A 17,862-nucleotide genomic window follows, 5' to 3' on the forward strand; every position below is an offset into this window, starting at 1 on the left:
AGCACATTCATGTCTGTCCTAAATGTCACCGCTTCATCATTTTATCCCATATTGGAATTTTTGAGTTATGGTAAAAAAAAAAAAAAAAAGTGTCTCCTGAGGTCACAGCGACCTTTGAGTCCAAGTGGACGTTTGTGCCACATCTGTTAAACATTCGCTCCAGGCTCCCGAGATTGTCCAGATTGGGTCCGGCAAACCCAAAAACCAAATTATGTTTTGCAAATCAATAGATTGCAGTAACACACCGGGCTATAACACAAAGATCATTGTAATCAGGATCTTATCCTGACTTATCCTGACACTGGAGGTGAAAAATCAACTTTTCACCCCGAGACATAAAACGTGTGTTGATGTGACGGCCCGTGCGCGCACCCTCCTGCCCCGCCCCTTTTCTCCTGTCATTGTTTGTTAATCCGTTAATTAACGACGGTACGTGTAACCCTGCGTTAAAATATTTGCCTCAGTGTGGATCCAGAACTGGTAGAGGAGGTTTAACTGGATGTGAACGGCGAAGACCGTGGGGGGAGCAATCAGAGCCATGGGCATGTAGAAGATCTGGGGAGGAAGAAAAGTCACATGTTGCGTCAAAAAAAAAAGTGTGTATTCTTCTTTAGCTACATAGAAAATACTTGGTTCTCTGTTGACAATAATGCAAAATAAAAAATAATGGAATTATCTTTGAGTGAATATTCTCTTACCCATGATGTGAACTGCTGGGTGAGGGACTGTCTGAGGGCGGTGGAGAGGTTGTAGTACTCTGAACTGTGGTGAACCTGGTGAGAAGCCCAGATGAAGGACACCTCTGGGGGGAAATTACACACACACACACACACACACACAAATATGCAGCATTAAAAACAAAAGAGTCCACAAGTCCAAATCTTTTTTTTAAGGTTATCGCTTCAATCAACCTGCTCATTAATGTGTGACAGAGCGAACGGCAGCCATGAAATCGTTCACGGGATTAATGCACACCACAAGGGATTCATCTCCACAAGTTGCCTCCCCAGATGAGTAACGAGACATTTTCATCCCCAGAAGGAGCCATTTGGGTCTCGCTGCCGGCCAGCCGTGATAAAAAGCCGCGGCTCGAGTGGAGCTGGCCATTGGAGGAAGAGGAGGAAGAGGAGGTGGGTTAGGGGGGGTATTTGGCTGCAGCTGGTTAGGGTCCAGCCTGATGTCCCAGTGCTCCAGTTTACATTCCTCTGCTGTGTTGTGATACTTGCTACATTAATATCTGTGTTACACTTCATTTTAACATCCAAAGAGAACATGCTTGTTAAGTTTCACTGGATCTCCGGGCCGTTTCCGGACCACCCCGTCTAGCCTGTGCTTTTTGGCACCTCCCGGCCACTTTGGCCTCTGCAGCCGTACAAGAGAGAACCATAACCTTCAAATATGGCAGAACCATATAGACTATGTATAGCGGTGTATTTGTGATAATAAAAAAAGCAGCCAAAGTTATTAAATGAGGTTTACGTTTTATAAAGCGGCCTTGATGTCGATGGGATTTGTGATTAAGGGATCAATTATTAAGCAATTCAACTTGTATTATTACACGTGTCATGCATGAATGTGTCTCCCCTCACATGCATGCCACAAGCATATTTTTGGCTTGATGACAATGCATTTTTGATTTTGTTTTTATCTAAAAGGTTTTTTATCATCCCAATCGCCTTTAAAAAAGGAGGAGTCAAGCATTTCCCCTGATATCATTGTTATGCTAAGCTAAGCTAACTCTCTACTGTGTGCAGCTTCACATTTGCAGTACAGACATGAGATGTTATGATCTAATATTTAACATTAACATACTTAACTGGGTTGACATTTCAATAAAAAATGGCAACGTCCCTCGTCCTAAACCTTTCTCCAAGTGCCGCTAAGTGAAATGACCTCAGTTCTTCATGGCTCTCTGCTGCAATGTGATTGGATGCTGTCAGATCAATTCAAACAAAGTCTGGGGTAGATCTGGGCAATTGAGTGTCAACTTGCTTGGAATGAACATTGTTAATAATTGCTGATTCGTTGAATGAAGGAATATTCTTTGAGTCACGGCACACTTCTTGTACAACAAACCTTTGGGGCTTGGTAGAAGGCTTCAAGTGTTTGGAAGTCAAAACGCAAGTCGGGTTTAGACTTGAGTCCACATCTCTGGTGTTCATATGGCCGCAGTTTAAGCACAAACACGAATAGCTTTGCCAAATGCAAAACGCCATTCTAATTTGAGAATTTCTCTGAAAAGCCACATCTCAAACTCATCCTCTCTCACCGTTTATTAAACTTGTGAATTGCATCGGGGGAGGGAGTCAAATATCCTGACGGGCCGAGGGTCCACAGCACCTGAACAAACACACTGCTGAGCGCTGAAGGTGTGCAGAGGAGCTCCACGACCTGTCCCGACACCTTTCCAATTAGTGAAACTGAGGTGGACTTCCTCAAGCGTTTGGGGAAACCCAGAGGAGCTCCCCGAGCAAAACTACCGCTCCCGAGCAATACTCCACACCTCCGTTATTCAACAGGGTTATTGCTGGGTTTTAGCAGGTGTGAGAGAATAAATGTCACGGGGGAATGTTCTTGGAAGCGTCACGCACCGTGTTAAATGGTGTATTTTGGATTGAGTCTAAATGGAAGCAACAGGGTTGGACTTTAATTCAAACTTTATTTTCCCTCTCATCGTAACTGACAGAAGGTCTTCAGGCAAGCCATGAGTCTGGGAGGAGAGGGCTAAGAAGAAATAAAAGAGAAGTCTGACTAATATGATGACGGTTCTTCCGCTCCGCACTGTGGGGGATTCAGAGATGAACTGTCCTGCTCAGAGACGTAGTGAGAGGATAATCCAGCCTTTGTTTAATTCCAGCAGCCTGAGTCTCTTTTTGCTTTTTTTCCTTCTCACTTGGCAGGGTCCAGGACTAAGGGCGGCTAAGATTGATGCTTCTTGTCATTGATAGGAAGTAGGAACCGCTAGGCTTCACTGCAAGCCCATGTCCTCATCTCTGCACTCGGCGGGACGCTGCATAGTTTGGCAGGGCCTATTCAGGAGGGAAACCCTGTTAATGGTGAGAACCAATGCCACAGAGCCCGCATTCCCAGCAAGAGCAGAGAAACCGCTGAGGAGGGCACTTCCATCTGGCCTCCAGCGAGCCTGAACTCACCCGTTCTCAGGAATAGCAGGCATGAGTGCTCGCTAATCAGGTGATGGGACAGTTACACTCATATGAGACTCTGCTCAAAAACAACAATGGTCCTTCATTCAAATCCCAAAAACATGATGTTTACCTCTGTGGCTGTAGCAGTAGTAGTGCCACATTGTTTTAGTGCCATTAAGAAGGAGGTGAAAGAGTAAAACTTCTTTTTGCATCCAATTTCTATCGATAACAAAATGTAACCAATGAATTGGAAAAGTTATATTTTTTAATAAACCTAAACCTTCATGTTCCTCATATCAGTGATTCTCAAAGTAAGGACAGGGAAGGTCTTGAAATACGTTTAGAATACTTTCCTGTGATGAACAGGCGGCGGTACTGATATTTTCTAATTCATATCGTCATCTATTCTCTGCGACACTGAACCTTGCGCAACCAAAATAAGCCTTGTTGTCCGGTGTGCCACCCTGGCAGAGAGAAGAGGTCTGGCAGCATGTTGATGCAATTCTCCGATTTTCAGTTCTCACTGTAGAATTATATGGTGACACATAATCAAGGCCTATAAGTCATCATCAGTCACGTAACGTGACCGAGTTCGACGCTAACTGGGTCTGTTTACGTCAACGTCACCGATGTCAGGAGCAGTGCTTATATAACCGGAGTCGTATAAACGCAAGAACGCAAAGTCCCACTGAGCTCCGCAGACACAGCTGGAGCGGAGGCCTGCAGTAAGTGCCGATAATGATCAATCTGTTCCTCGATGATGCCGCCATAAAAATAAAGTATGACTCGTGAAAAAGAAAAACAAATCAGCGGAGGAGGGTGAAATCCACTCTCTTTAACAAAACCTTATGTAAACGCTTTTACGTTTACATCAATCAGCTGTCAGATCATCACCCCCGGCGCCAAACTGCTGGCACCGCCAAAAACGGTGTCCTTCATGTGCAGCCCTTCTGAGTGGTGGGCCGAGCTGTCAATCACCGGGGTAATGGCCTGTGAACGGCCCTCCGGTGTTTGGAGTGGAGGGCTGTAGGACGGGGTGCCAACTCAAACAGTGAGAGCCGGACTCGGCGGGACGGTCGGCCAGCTCCCCCTATGCCGTACTTCATGCTGTCCACACAGCTCAGTCACACACACTCAACTATAAACACTCGCCGTGGTCAGGCCCACTTACAGCGCCCACAAACAAGGTGTAAGAACTATGTGTAAAAGTGAAGGGCGACATAAAATGGCCTTTCTAGCATATTTTAAGATAAACAACATTTTAAATGAATTGATTATCTTTGCAAATTCTGTTTATTCTAACTGAAAGCCAAAGCTGGTTTTATTCATACATTTTCTGTTGCAAACACTATGGTGAAAGCCAGATAGATTTGATATTTAATGCCAGAAGAACTCCGTTGGAGGAACATTTTAAAATGCCTGTGTCAAAACAAAACAAAAAGTTTCAAAGTGAAATATAACTCCCATTGTAATATGCTTTCCCCTTTTAAGTATGCATGTATTGTGTCATAATTAAATGACAAACACTTGTTAAAAGGGCAATTACATAGCTTTTGTATTTAACAGCTAAGTTGTTTTTGTTGCAGAGAAACCTATTACTTAGTTCCAGCATCAAAGTGTTGTCTTTAAAGTCCAGCGACATCTCAGTTCTTTTTTAAAGAAGTTAAAGAAAAACACATATATATTTGAATTTATTCTTCCCGCCGCCTCTAATTACCACTCAGCATTTTCATTCTTCCTATTCACGCTTCATCCCTCGAAACAGTGGACGTTTGTCCTCAGGGGTGAAAATCTCCCCGTCTGCCGGCCGTGGACAGAGGGAAGTCTCTCCGTGCAGCGAGGGGAGCACACGAGGGCAGCAGTCAGCCGGACCGAGGCCTCTGCTGAGCTCGGCGGCCCTCTCAACCTTCACGACACGCTCCTCTTTTCCACGCTTTGTTTCAAAGCTACTCACACAGGCCCTGTGGACATGATCCATGTGTGATGGCTCGGTTCAATCGGACCAGTCTCTCTCTCTCTCTCTCTCTCTTTCTCTCTCTCTCTCTCTCTCTTTCATCGCACTCTCGCAGCAGACAGAGAGTGAGAGCGCAGTGACCTATAGATCACTGTTGATGTTATTTCGGCCTCCCATGAGGCCTTTCACTTGATCTCCTCTGCTGCCGTGAGCCAGACCCCCACATCCTGACCAACCCGCACCGACAGACCCAGTAAACCAAGCGCCCCCCCCCCCCTCCCACCTGCAACCTGCACCGGGCCAGGAACCCGCCGTCACCGTGAAGATTTATGGAGCCCCAGGCAGGTTAACACCCCCACCACCTCCGCCCTGCCACACCGCCCAGAGGAGCTCCTCTTTAAACAATAACATCCACATCGTCTGCGTCCCCTTGGGGACGGAGGACAGCGGAGGACTGCTGAGCACATCTGTTTGTCTTGACAACTGCTGCTGTCTGCAAGGCCAAAGGAGTGGGAGGGGTGAGTGGACACAGCAGCACACAGATATGGAGGATGTCGTAAGGTGCATATCTTCCTGTCCATGCGCGTGTTCATGGCCTGAAACAACAGATGTCACCACCGCCACAATTAACTCTAACCTCATCAATATATCTCATAGGGAGCAGGAGGGGAGACAAGAGGACATGAGGCTGAGGTCACTTTTGACTCGCTTCTTTTCCTCGCTGCCACCTTCCTGATATCCATTTTCATTTGTTGCCTTTCAAACTGAATATTCAAACCAATTTTAAATCGGAAAACATCACGATGACATGCAACACAGGGAACAATCAGGATTTCAGGGCAAAACGGGCTTCACAGGGATTTAAGGAGGAAGAGAGGAGTGGCAAGGAAGAATCAGCCAGAAAACAGACAACTAATGTTCGACAGAGACAGACTGGAGTCACAGAAGGGCGGAGATTTTCTGGTTTCCGGCTGTTTTTTCACACCAACTGACAAAATGCAAACAATATGCTGCTGAAAGGCATTCATAGGATGTGGAATAACAAGTTAATTGCATGTCTGTGCAAGATAAGTCTAATAAGACCGCAGGTGTAGGAGATCAAATGGTGCCGTCAATCTGTTCTCAACTAGCACACTGGCCGGCTCCCGTGTAAGAGGTATAGCGGGTTGTTCATCAGGTTCTTTAACTTTGTTACGCTGTGTTCAGGCATACATTGAGTCACAATCAATGCTTGGAGTTTGTGGGTTTTTGTTTGTCCACCCGCCTCTTGAGGGTTGACAAGAGGTTCTCAAGGACATTAAGGTCTGGGGAGTTTCCTGGCCGTGGACCCAAAATGTCATAGTTTTGTTCCCCGAGCTGCCGCCGCTTCTTCTTCTCGTTTCACTGCAGCGTGGACAGTTTCCTATTTCTTTACACAGTCATTTGCATTTTTATTTAACACTGCAAGGTCTTTTGAGTTGCAATGATTGCGTAGAGGACAGACAAGACAATGCTCTGCTTCTCCTCATTCACAGGTGGTTGGGCCAGTCATGGATCGCCTTCGCACCAGAGCAGCTTTTGATCGTCCCGATCTCGTTCTAAAGGGTGGTTTAGTGTTTTCCATTGAGCCCGTGGTGCCTCAGGGTGAGTGGGGATGTTTTCAGTAGTGGGTCTTTCCATGACAGTCGGAGGAGTCATTATCACTTTTGTCTAACGGCAAGGTGCTCCATCATAATGGAAAAGGCATCGTTGTCACCAAACTGTTCTCGGATGGTTGGTAGAAGTTTCTCTCGGAGGATCTTTTGGTGCTATTCTTTGTTCATGGCTCTGTTCTGAGGCAACATTGTGAGTGAGCCGACTCCCTTGGCTGAGAAGCAACCCCACACGTGGATGGTTTCTGGATGACAGGGCTGATGGTAGTACTCAACTTTTCTTCTACAGACAAGCTTTTTTCCCAATGGGCGCAAACAATCAGAAAGGGGATTCATCAGAGAAAATGAAAATGACCTCAGCAGTCCAAGCCCTGTACCTTTTGCAGAATATCAGTCAGTCCCTGATGTTTTTTCCAGAGAGATTTGCTCAAGACATATTTAAAGCCATCAAATGCGACATGTGCTGCCAGGAACTCAAAGCTGAGAGGAATGCAGATGTTGAAACAACGTTTAGTTCAGTTCAGATAACAAGCATTTAAAATGTATTTTGCCTTGTGGATAGACCTAACGAAGAATTAATTCAGACTTTTTACAAACCGGCATCGTTATGTAGTTATTTTGGTATTCTTCATCCAATTTTTTTTTTCAATTAAATCAGAGTAAAAACATGTTTGGGGTTCATACAGCACCTAACGTGTGATTTGTTAGATACAGTTAAAACAGCGTTTCCTCTGCACCCTCCCTGTGCTTTTCATTCGACATCGCAATTCCACAATTTATACTCATTCACTACAAATAAAAAATAGGTTATAACGCCTACTGTCGTGTATGCAAGGTCCTGCCTTTACCTGGAAATGAATCTATCTCTCAATAACTAACAGCTTATTGGTTTACACTCAGGAGCAATCCCTCACTTCACTGTCCAGTTTTGACAGGAAATATAGAAAACATTGAGGAAGTAATGATAACATTCTCTGATGTTTCGGAAGTATAAGTGTAACGCAGAGCAGCAGCAGCCGGTGAGGCGACACGACTGCAGCGTAACTACATTACCTCACATATAATCAAGAGCACGGACAGCTGACTGGCTGATTAATGGCCTCAGCCTCGCTGCTGTGCCTGGATATAGATGCTGCCTGGGAGCAGAGCTGCTATTAGTGGCACTCTCGATACGAGGTTAGAATAAACAGAATCAACAGGCCTGTCAACATCATGGCCGCATCTGAACCGAGTCGGCCCCTGATCACCCAGAAATCATCTGGTTCGGAATAGAAGAGATTTAAACATATATAGTCTGTCTAACGGAGACGGCAGCAGACAAAATGTGGGTGAAATCGGAATTTGTTTTCTATTCTCGTCAGTCACCAGGTTATTAAACCAAAGTGTTTAGAAAAGGTGGTTAAATGGTGGTTAGGCGTGTAGCAGGGGTCATATTATTTCAGCGGTTAGGGGAGATATAGTTACTAGCAATCTGTCAGCAACTGAACACTTCAGCTTCTTTTTTTCCCCCAAAACAAAACTAATAACTACAAAAGAAGGGCTCACTAAAGCTGCAGTGTATCGACATGCACCAATGAGTTAACGCAAATATGGATATCAAGAGTTTAGACCATTTCATTGGAGCCCATGTGTGCACAGAGGTCATTCAAATGTTTGAGGAACCAGATCTGCTTCAATTTGAACCTGTCCGTCTGTCTGTCTGTCTGTCTGTCTGTCTGTTGTAATGTAATGTCTTGCACGGCAACTTTGAACCCATTGCTTGCATACGCCACCTTCTTGTTTGTTTAAATGAAGTGTGTTTTACAACGCCTAACAGCTCATCAGTGTCTCAAAGGGCGGTTTACCAATTGTGGGTTGTATTCATTTAATCACAGAATATATCTGTTGTCACTGCACATGCACCTGGAGGATATCTAGACTCCAATGAGTGCACATTTCTAGTGGCTACATATTTCTGTCCATGCAGAATTCTCAATTTCATCGAAACGGCTGCAGACAGAGGCAGCTCATTTTACTTTCAATCTGTTGTTATCTCCAAGATCACAGCGTCTGGCAAGAGTGAAGCCAAGTGGGAATGTCTGCTCAGTAAAGATGGCATCAGCACAGGCTGAAGGCCGTTCAAAGTACTTTCCACTTAATTATCTTTGAGCTGTCCTTTCATGTGGAAGTCATGAGGGAAACTTCGAAGGAAAAAAAAGGGCCATAAAACTGAAAATGATATTCTACACTGGGGCTAATAAGGGCTTGTATTTCCCAGTAGAGGATGTCACTTTTGCCTCATTTAGCATTTTTTTTTGTATTGTAATCGTTCCCCTTATTACGCAATATTGAGATTTATAGCTCATGTGTCTTGACACAATAGGATTATAGATGCAGTTTTGGGTCAAGAAGACGGCGAGATTGTTCCAAGACATAAGTGCAATAAAATAAGACTCCAAAAGCAGCGTAACATGACAATTTGACACTCATTAAACTGCTGAAAAATACTTTCTACCCACATTCCTGCAGCGGTCTCATTCCTCAGTGCTTCGTTATAGGAAACCATCCATCCCACACGGCTGAAGATTTGTTGTTGAACCTTCCTGCAGTTGACCGAGATGACCTCGGCTGACCAGAGTGACGAGTGAGGCCGTGCGGAGCCTGTCCTGCGGTTGCGGAGAGCCGCTTCACTTTGGTAACAAGGGGAAAAGCTTAGATCCTGAGAGAGCACTGCGGGCGCTCGGCACCAGACAATTATCTGCGACCCCACAATGTTCCATAATAACAACGCTAGCAGAAGAGGAAATAAAAAAACGTTGTTTCTTTTTTTTTTTTAGATTTACAAAATGATTCTGCAGTTCAAAAAGTAAACAATTCCGACCAAATACAACGAGCAGAAATGCGATACCGTGAGCGTCATTCATCTGCATTGTCAGACAATGAGGGAACACACATTGCAACAGTAACCCTATAAATATGGTCAGACGCACACACACACACACACACACACACACACACACGCACGCACACACATTCGCCTGGTTTCCTAAATTAGGAAAACGTGTGTGGAGCTTTGTTTACATGATCATTCAGGCTCAAACGTTGACATCTAATGAACACAATTAGATCCTTCAGTTAAATTAAATGACACTTTTTATGTGTATATTAATGTTCATTACTACCTATATTATAAAACATTAACCTTGGCTTGACACAAACTGGGAACTATCCGCTACCTAGTAGTTAATAGTACAATTTATCGTTTTATGTTCATATCGAGGTGACTGCAGTTGATAAAGTCACGCAGCTCCGGGTAACCAGCCGAATTCACAATGATGAGAAAAAACATTCGCTACTGCAAAGAAAGCTCTCATGGTCCATGATGATGACAATCGTTTTGTGTCGCTCATTATACTTTTTTTTTATTGTTAATGTTATATTATTAGAGGAATGCTGTGTTTTGTTGTAAAGGAATTGTCTCATCATTGTTATCATCATGTTAATTTGTTACATTTCTGTGGCATAGATTGCTCAGATCTGTAAGTCAACATATTTTAAATGTGTATTATAATGTAGATACGTTCAATATACAATTCAAAATCTATTTATTCCTTAACAAAAGCATGTATACTCATTATTCTGATTAACCAAAATGCTTTTAAACGTGTCATCACATTAGCACAAACACCGCGGTGACAATAAAGTCATGGTGGAGCTAAAAAAAGTGAGTCTTTAGCCTTTGCACTCCGCTGCAACCATCACTGTCACTAACAGCACTCTGAAGAAATATCTCATTTTAAACTCTTTTCAAACTTTTTAGATAACGAGTGTCACTGTTAGACAGCGTTTAGCCACGACGTTGACCTCCAAATCTCCAAATCAAGCCTGAAGATGAAGAAATCTGTAAGGACTTGCATTAGAGTCTATGGAGAGGAGCTGCACAGTTGTTGGGCCTCTCGTCGGAGCTGGATGATTATGGCTGTCGTATGATGGGCCGCATTTAAGTATTTTCAAGTCGAAAGGCTCAAGAACAAGTAAGATCACACCTCTGATAAAATGACCTTGAGTGCATGAGAGGCGCAATAGAGACCAACTCTACTGATGTTCTCAGTTACCTCCAAATCATGCCGGGCGGTTCTTGGCTAGACGGTTTTCAAAACACAGCTTCTGTTGAGCCACATTCTGGACTTTCAGCCAAAACCATGTGGACGAGGCGGCGGGCAGCTTGATGTGCCACTGACACAAATAAACATCGGTGCAGGCCACAAATAAATACCTCTTATCCGGTGCGGCAGCCGAGCGTCTGGCACGTGCACCATAGAGCAAAAACATGCTGCTGTAGAAATACTGTATCCGGCATATCATTTTTTTAATTTTCTGCTCAGTAGTGATGCTGCAGGACGTCGCTGCTTTAGCGCCTTGAATATATCCAGCTTGTTGCTGGGAGAGCTCTGGGTTAAGACCACAGCCCTCTGGAGACTACGGCCTCTCACATCTGCACAGCTCTAAAACCAGCTGCATGTAACTCAAAAATAATTGCTTCCTCCACAACGTCCAGGACAGCATGATGTGTGTGCTATCTAGTGGGCTCCTCCCTGCAGGGATGGCAACTAAATCAATATTTTGCGACCACTTATCATCAGCTGGCTTTGTGGTTGTTGTTTTTTTTTGCCATTATCTGAGTGACACATGGTAAAAAAAAAGGAGGACACCATCAGCGTCATTTCAGTCATTTAAATGTGTGAAAATGTACGGAAGCTGTTTTTGAAACGTGCGTGAGCTGCTTTAGTGAGCCATATTTTGAAGGAAATAGAGTATTCGTACGATCAGTGGAGAGGAGTATTATGCTACAGGCATGGTTTCTGCTAACATTTGAATACTTTTCCACCAGGAAAAGCGGTCACTGTTCAAATCCATTGTAAACACCATGAATCCGAGCTGACCGCAGCCACCGTGATCCGAGCAGGAGCTTCTAACTTTTTAAATCGTACAGAGCGCTGAGTGTTTCTTTTAAAGAAAATAGGGACAAACAAAACACAGGAGCCAACCTGTTTCTGTGTAATATGCAGTGCAGAAACCACAAAACTACGATCAGAATAATTTTTTTAAAAGTTCAAATGACCAGCACTCATAAGCTGTGCATCCCTGAATCTTTCTTTGTGAGGTGAGCGCAGCAGCGTGAGTGTCTCGTGCTGGTACCGTGAGCGAAGCGGTGGACCCAGTAGTAGCAGAAGTCCACGCCCACGAAGGTGAGCCACCAAGTCCAGGCAGAGTCCCACGGCAGCTCCAGCAGGCGGTACCGGTCCCACACGAACATGTAGGCACTCAGCTCACAGCTCCTCATGAACAGCCTGAGGGAGGTCCACAGCGTGCACGTGTTAGGACAACACGCGGTTCATGTTACAGTTGCACCGTTCACTTCACTTGTGAATGTTTTCAACTCCCGGTGCTCCTGCTTCACCAGACACCTCGGGGTGTCGTGTCCGTTTCAGCGAGGGTGTAGATATAGTCGGCCATTTCCTGCAGACATAACGTCTAAATCTATCCAGCAAATAACAAATCATGATGACATTGGTTACCGTGTGCTTTGCACAATAACGGCACCGTGACTGAATAACATCCGAGGCCCCAGCATCACATGGACGAGGTAACGGTCCTTTAAACAGGAACATTTTAAGTTAAAAAAAACAACTTTGTTGGTTAAGTTAGAGCATGAGGAGTGAGACTTGGTTCACGTGAGAATATCAGGGAAAGACAGTCCATAGACTTTATGAAATATGAACCTAGACGCCTTGACTTTATCCCTTCATATAATTTGAACAGATTACTTAAAGATTCACCCTCATACAGTTGACATGAATGGGGAAATTATCACCCAAAATTGTGTAGTGTACCAGCATATAGTGCTATAATGTTGAGCATTGGCATTGAGCCACTCAGAGTCAGAGTAGAGGCGGGGTCAAGGCTTCGCTACAGTGTTGTACAATATTGTTGCCGGGCTTGTCTTGGCACCCTGACAAAACCACACAAAACATAAACAAACGCAACATGTGCCTCTTTCACCTCTGCTGACTTTTGATCCTCGGCTCAGGATGAAATTGCGCAATGTCTGTCAGGGAACATGTGGGTCCATTAGCTTGTGTATATACAAACATAATAGCTTGTTATTTACTTAATATTTCTCAAAACTAATAAACTACAAGTTGGACTCAGTGCCGTGACGGCAAAGGATTTCCACGGAGGCAGAGCACGTCATAATGACAGATGCCTGTTCAGTCGGTTTAACTCTGCACACCTGGCCTGCAGAGCACACAACACTTCACACAGGATCACCTGACTTTGAGCAGCAGCTACACACTCACAGAGGGATTCTGGAGATCATGCCACAAGCTACGGAGGTGAGTCCGTCACTGATGGTGACCACTGCCGATCCTGTCTTCAGCAGGCCCACCACCAGCTCCAGCACCATCAGCCCTACAAAGAAAGGAGTGGCCTACACACACACACACACACACACACACACACACACACACACACACACACAGACACGCACGCGCACACGCACACAAAGAGAATCTCGAGTCAGCACTGTTACAAACTGTGAAAACAAGACAGTTTCAAGTACACTGTTGCTTTTAGTGGGTTGTGTTGAGCCTGAATATTTGTCTTGGCAGAGGAGCTAAAAGCCTACAGCACTTTCAAGTCTTGTGATCCGTGATGTTTGTTTCACTGTACCGGTCTGAAACAACCGGTCAAAAGCCACAAGGCTTTGGCAGACTGGAGATCACAAACATTTGTCTGAGCAGAGAGGCGCTGGAAGAAGAAATGATCTCGCTGAAGGAAAAAACAGCAATCCAGATAACCTGGAAGTTTTTTTTATAGACATGATCTGAATATTGAATTTAGAACATTTGAGTGACCTTTTATCAAAAATAATAGCAATAGTAATATTACTTTTAACACATGTTGCAGAAATAAGGATGGCCAATATTGTGTTTTTGGATGCTGCATGTTTTTAAATGAGCTGTACTTGTCATGTACAGGAGGCTGCTTGCTGCACATGCGTTTTTTTTGTCGCTTTTTTTGGGGTAGTATAGTAAATTAATACTGGAAAATAGTATATTTTCCAAAGGTTGTAAAAGGATGGATTACATTTAGTAACTAGTTGTGACAAAACAAATGGTCAGCTCTAAGCAAACTGTCAGGGACAGGCCGCTCTGTCTAACTGTGCTGGAAACATGTAATAACCTCTTAATGGGGCTGTCAAACATGGAACAAATTAGTGAGGGACGGGGTGAGCAAACAGGTCACGAGTGCGACCTCACTGGTGTGCCAGACCTGCTGGTTAGCTTTCGCTTGAAGGTGCTCATTGACCAAGTGACTCCAGTCGTAACTGGGACACATGGCCCCGCCGAGAGCCAGGAACGAGGGACGTGACGAGACCGCAGAGGAGCACATCTGCAGGTGGGCAGGGAGGAAGTGTGTGTGTGTGTGTGTGTGTGTCTGTGTGTGTGTGGATGGAAGTGAGAGGGAGCGTGCATGCATGTGTGTGCATAATCCACATGTGAATGCCTCCACTTTAACATGCAGGTGTGTGATGTGAGCGCATGTGTGTGTGTGTGTGTGTGTGTGTGTGTGTGTGTGTGTGCACAAGCAGAGGCGAGAGCTCCACCAGGGACCTGCGATCACACGCAACGCTCCCAACATCTGGCAGCAGACTGCAGAGCCGCAGCCAACAAATGGGCTCGCGGCGCAGGCAGACCTCCTCCAGACCTCCTCCAAACCCGCTGAGAGACAGATTATCATTCTGGACGCCGGTCGAAAAAAACTTTCCTCTTTTTTCCCCCCCTCTCTCCTGTCTAGCAGATAGTTTTACCTCTGCAGCCCAGCGTTCAGCGTTCTCGACAGCTCGGGGCAAAACATTTCAGCAGGGCAAGAAGAGAAGGCGAGGGGAAAAGGCTGGTCTTTGTTTTCAACACCGTCTCATTTTCTCACTCTTTTTTTTTGCTCAGTTCTCTTCCGTTTATTTTATGTCATTTGTCAGGGTGATATAGCTGCATAATATGTTTACATGTGTCTCCTTTATTTGAATGGGGTTTTGGTCGGATGCCTGACATAAGGTCTTGGCTTGACACACAAAAAGATTTTGTTCTACAGCATAAAATACATCAGTAAATACCTTTTCTGTGTATTCTTAAGTTTTTCTGCGTCTTAAAAAAAGGTCACTAGCACGACGTCATCACTAGAACACAAGTCCAGCCGAGAAAAAATAATAAAAATGAAGTTTAGTTAGCTGAACAAAATGTGCAAGTATCATAGCCATTTGTTTGCCACAGAGCGTATTTCAAAGCAACAATCCCATTGGCTTTGTGTCGTGGGAATCAGTGAGACGTAAACTTCCTGGTTGGCCTACACGATGACGTCATCCCTGCAGCTCTCTTAATTTACCCTCAATAGTCGTGTTTTGATCGTGCGTGCACTGTCTCTTGTGTTTTGATCTTTTGACAATTAAACTCAAAAATCACACTCAAGAGAGCGTGTTTTATAATGCTGCATACTTGCGTGGACCGTTTGTTGTGGCATCTAATAATTGTATTTTATTTTCTTCTGAGTTCGGGCCTGACATGGAACGAGACATTTGTGGACCAGATGTTTGCATTTTCGCCCAAAACAGCCTTTTTACAAGGTCACGGATGACTGACGTCGGCTGAAAACAAGCAGGCCGACGATACACTTTCATCACCGCCGTCTGACAACAATAGTGTGCAATCGAGATCAGTCAGACCTGGCAACGACCCACGGAGCAATCGTTGCAAACAACTCTAAAATTAGAGGATTGGGTTTGGTTTGGTTTCTAATTAATTTGGCCTGCTGGGACAAGAGAGCAGAATAATTAATGACACAAAACAAACTGTAAACAGTGCTGAGTTACACACACACACACACACACACACACACACACACACACACACACCAATGCCAACTTTTATCACCATCAAGGGCCCTGCAGCAATAACAAATTTGTTTAATCACGTTTGGTAGTGGGTTATAAGGACTCCTGCTGTGGGGGTAATTGTTCGCCCCCCCGACCCCCTTCCCCACACACACACACACACCCCCTGCCCTGATGTGCCTCATAAAACCCTCATAGCAAACACGTGCTGTTAAACCTGCACCAGACGCTCGCCACAATAAACGGCAACGGAGACACTGTAAACTGACAGTAAGAAGTAGAAGAAACACCAGACTTTATTTTTAAATTGTGCATTAAGTAGACGTGGGAAATTATTCAGTGGCAGTTACATCTGAAGTCTGACTGTTGAATTACGTCACTCAGACACAGGCAACGCCCCCAGATAACAGGAATATATGTGTTTAATGGATGTGTGATTGATTTACTCGTTCCAGTAGTCATATCTCGATAACGATAATAATCGCGATATAGGAGGTTTTCTGCTAATTCCATAAGTAAAAAGTCAATTTGAAAACCACCACATGGTGAAGCCAATTCAACCTGTTGGCGGTTAATTAACGTTGTACATAATCTGTCGTTAATATGAAATAATCCTTTATTAGTTCCAAAGTGGGGACATTTTTTAATATTACAGCAGCAAAGTGGAAAGTGCAACAAGGAGGATCAGTAAAAATAAAAGTATAAAAAACAAGTAATAATAAAAACTGTTTAAATATAATACATACATATAAACTAAACTGTAAAAATAACAAACATAAATTGAAGCGCTGTTGGAGATACAAGACTTGTTTCTCATCAAAAACCTTGTAATTTGGGTGAATTTTATGCAAGTTATGGTTTCTATTTTTGTAGATTTTTTGGTAGATTTGGTAGATTGTTGCCACCAGATGCTCTGGTCACAACAATCATTTGCATTATCAATTAATCAATGTATTATTTTGTCTATAAATAGTTCAGAAAACTGCTCAAATTTCAGATTATGATTTCAGAGAAAAGTATTCAGATGATTTACTGAAGTAAAGTATTATTGCCACACTTTAAAATACTCCACTGTAGTAAAACTCTTTTAAGTAGAAGTGTTAAAAGCACTTAAAGTATAAAAAGTACTCACTTCGGTAACATATTCTCTGTCGATGTGTTACTGTTATATCTGATGTTTATGGATTGAGATTACTGTTGCATTATTGTGTACATTGCAATATATCACCTTTATATCCTGCTGGGTAGTTTAATTTACAGCAATGTATCACATTCTATAATATCATCATTTGTTAGTAGCGTCGCTGTCCTGTGAGAACCACGTATCTGAAAAATAAATACTTTATTTAGCTCAAGAAGTATAGTAGATTCTTCTCATCACATACAAGAACACAGTTGGAGATACTTGGTTTTCACAGGATGGAGTGAAAAACTAGAACATGAAAAGTAACTAAAGCTGTCAAATATAGAGAGTATGAAGGACAATATTTACGTCTGAACAACATTAGAGTTAACACTTAAGTGCTCCTCAAATGTGTCCTCTAGTACAGTAGCTACTTCAGAAAATGTACTTTACATTCCATGTGTGCAAAAGCCACAAACAAAAGCAACACATGTTCACATCTGGACTGAACAGCTTGAACCACTGAATGCTTTTAAACTCTTTAAAAATGACTAAAAACAATGAATCGATTACTAATCTTTGCAGCTTGAGTTGATAATGGAACAACTTCTTTTTTCATGTGAACCTTTAAACCTTTGGTTGTACATATTTTGGGATACTTTAAGGCTTCCAGTGCGTCCTCTACCCAGAAGTGACAGACAAGGTTACACATGACTCTTTGGACTCTTACACAAACAAGAAATCACCACGCACAGTTTGAAGTGTGCGAGACTGAGAGCTGTACCCACCTGCTGCACATACTGAGGGACATCTTCCAGTTTGTGAAAGGAGGATTCATTCGGTGTGAGCATGAAAAACAGGGACCGGAATCCCACCGACGACGAGCCGGTCTCTGCTTCTTCAGCCATCTGCGCGCGCACCGCCACCGCTGCTGCAGGTACGTTTCTGTTACCTGTGTAGGTATTTAACTGCTCTCACAGGTGCGGGCGTTCCCCTTTTGAGTCTCCCTCTGTTGTGCCAACCCTCTCACACACAGGAAACGGGTTTTGAAGCAGCGGGGGACAGCTCCGCTGTGG

At 43.9% G+C, this 17,862-nt stretch overlaps 1 protein-coding gene across 1 annotated transcript in view; it reads right to left on the minus strand.

Moving 5' to 3' along the window:
• Positions 1 to 17,862, minus strand: part of agmo (alkylglycerol monooxygenase) — a 40,827-nt gene extending 22,965 nt beyond the window's left edge. The window contains exons 1-5 of the mRNA XM_068570556.1: positions 17,575 to 17,862; positions 13,073 to 13,203; positions 11,910 to 12,061; positions 699 to 802; positions 460 to 555 (exon numbers count right to left, since the gene is read on the minus strand). Of these exons, the coding sequence (XP_068426657.1) occupies positions 460 to 555; positions 699 to 802; positions 11,910 to 12,061; positions 13,073 to 13,203; positions 17,575 to 17,694 (603 nt within the window). The 5' untranslated portion in view covers positions 17,695 to 17,862. The remainder of the gene's footprint in view (positions 1 to 459; positions 556 to 698; positions 803 to 11,909; positions 12,062 to 13,072; positions 13,204 to 17,574) is intronic.

The sequence above is a fragment of the Clinocottus analis genome, unplaced genomic scaffold (genome assembly GCF_023055335.1).
Source record: "Clinocottus analis isolate CAN_PGR_092001 unplaced genomic scaffold, fCliAna1.0.p SCAF_9, whole genome shotgun sequence".
Taxonomy (NCBI): Eukaryota; Metazoa; Chordata; class Actinopteri; order Perciformes; family Cottidae; genus Clinocottus; species Clinocottus analis.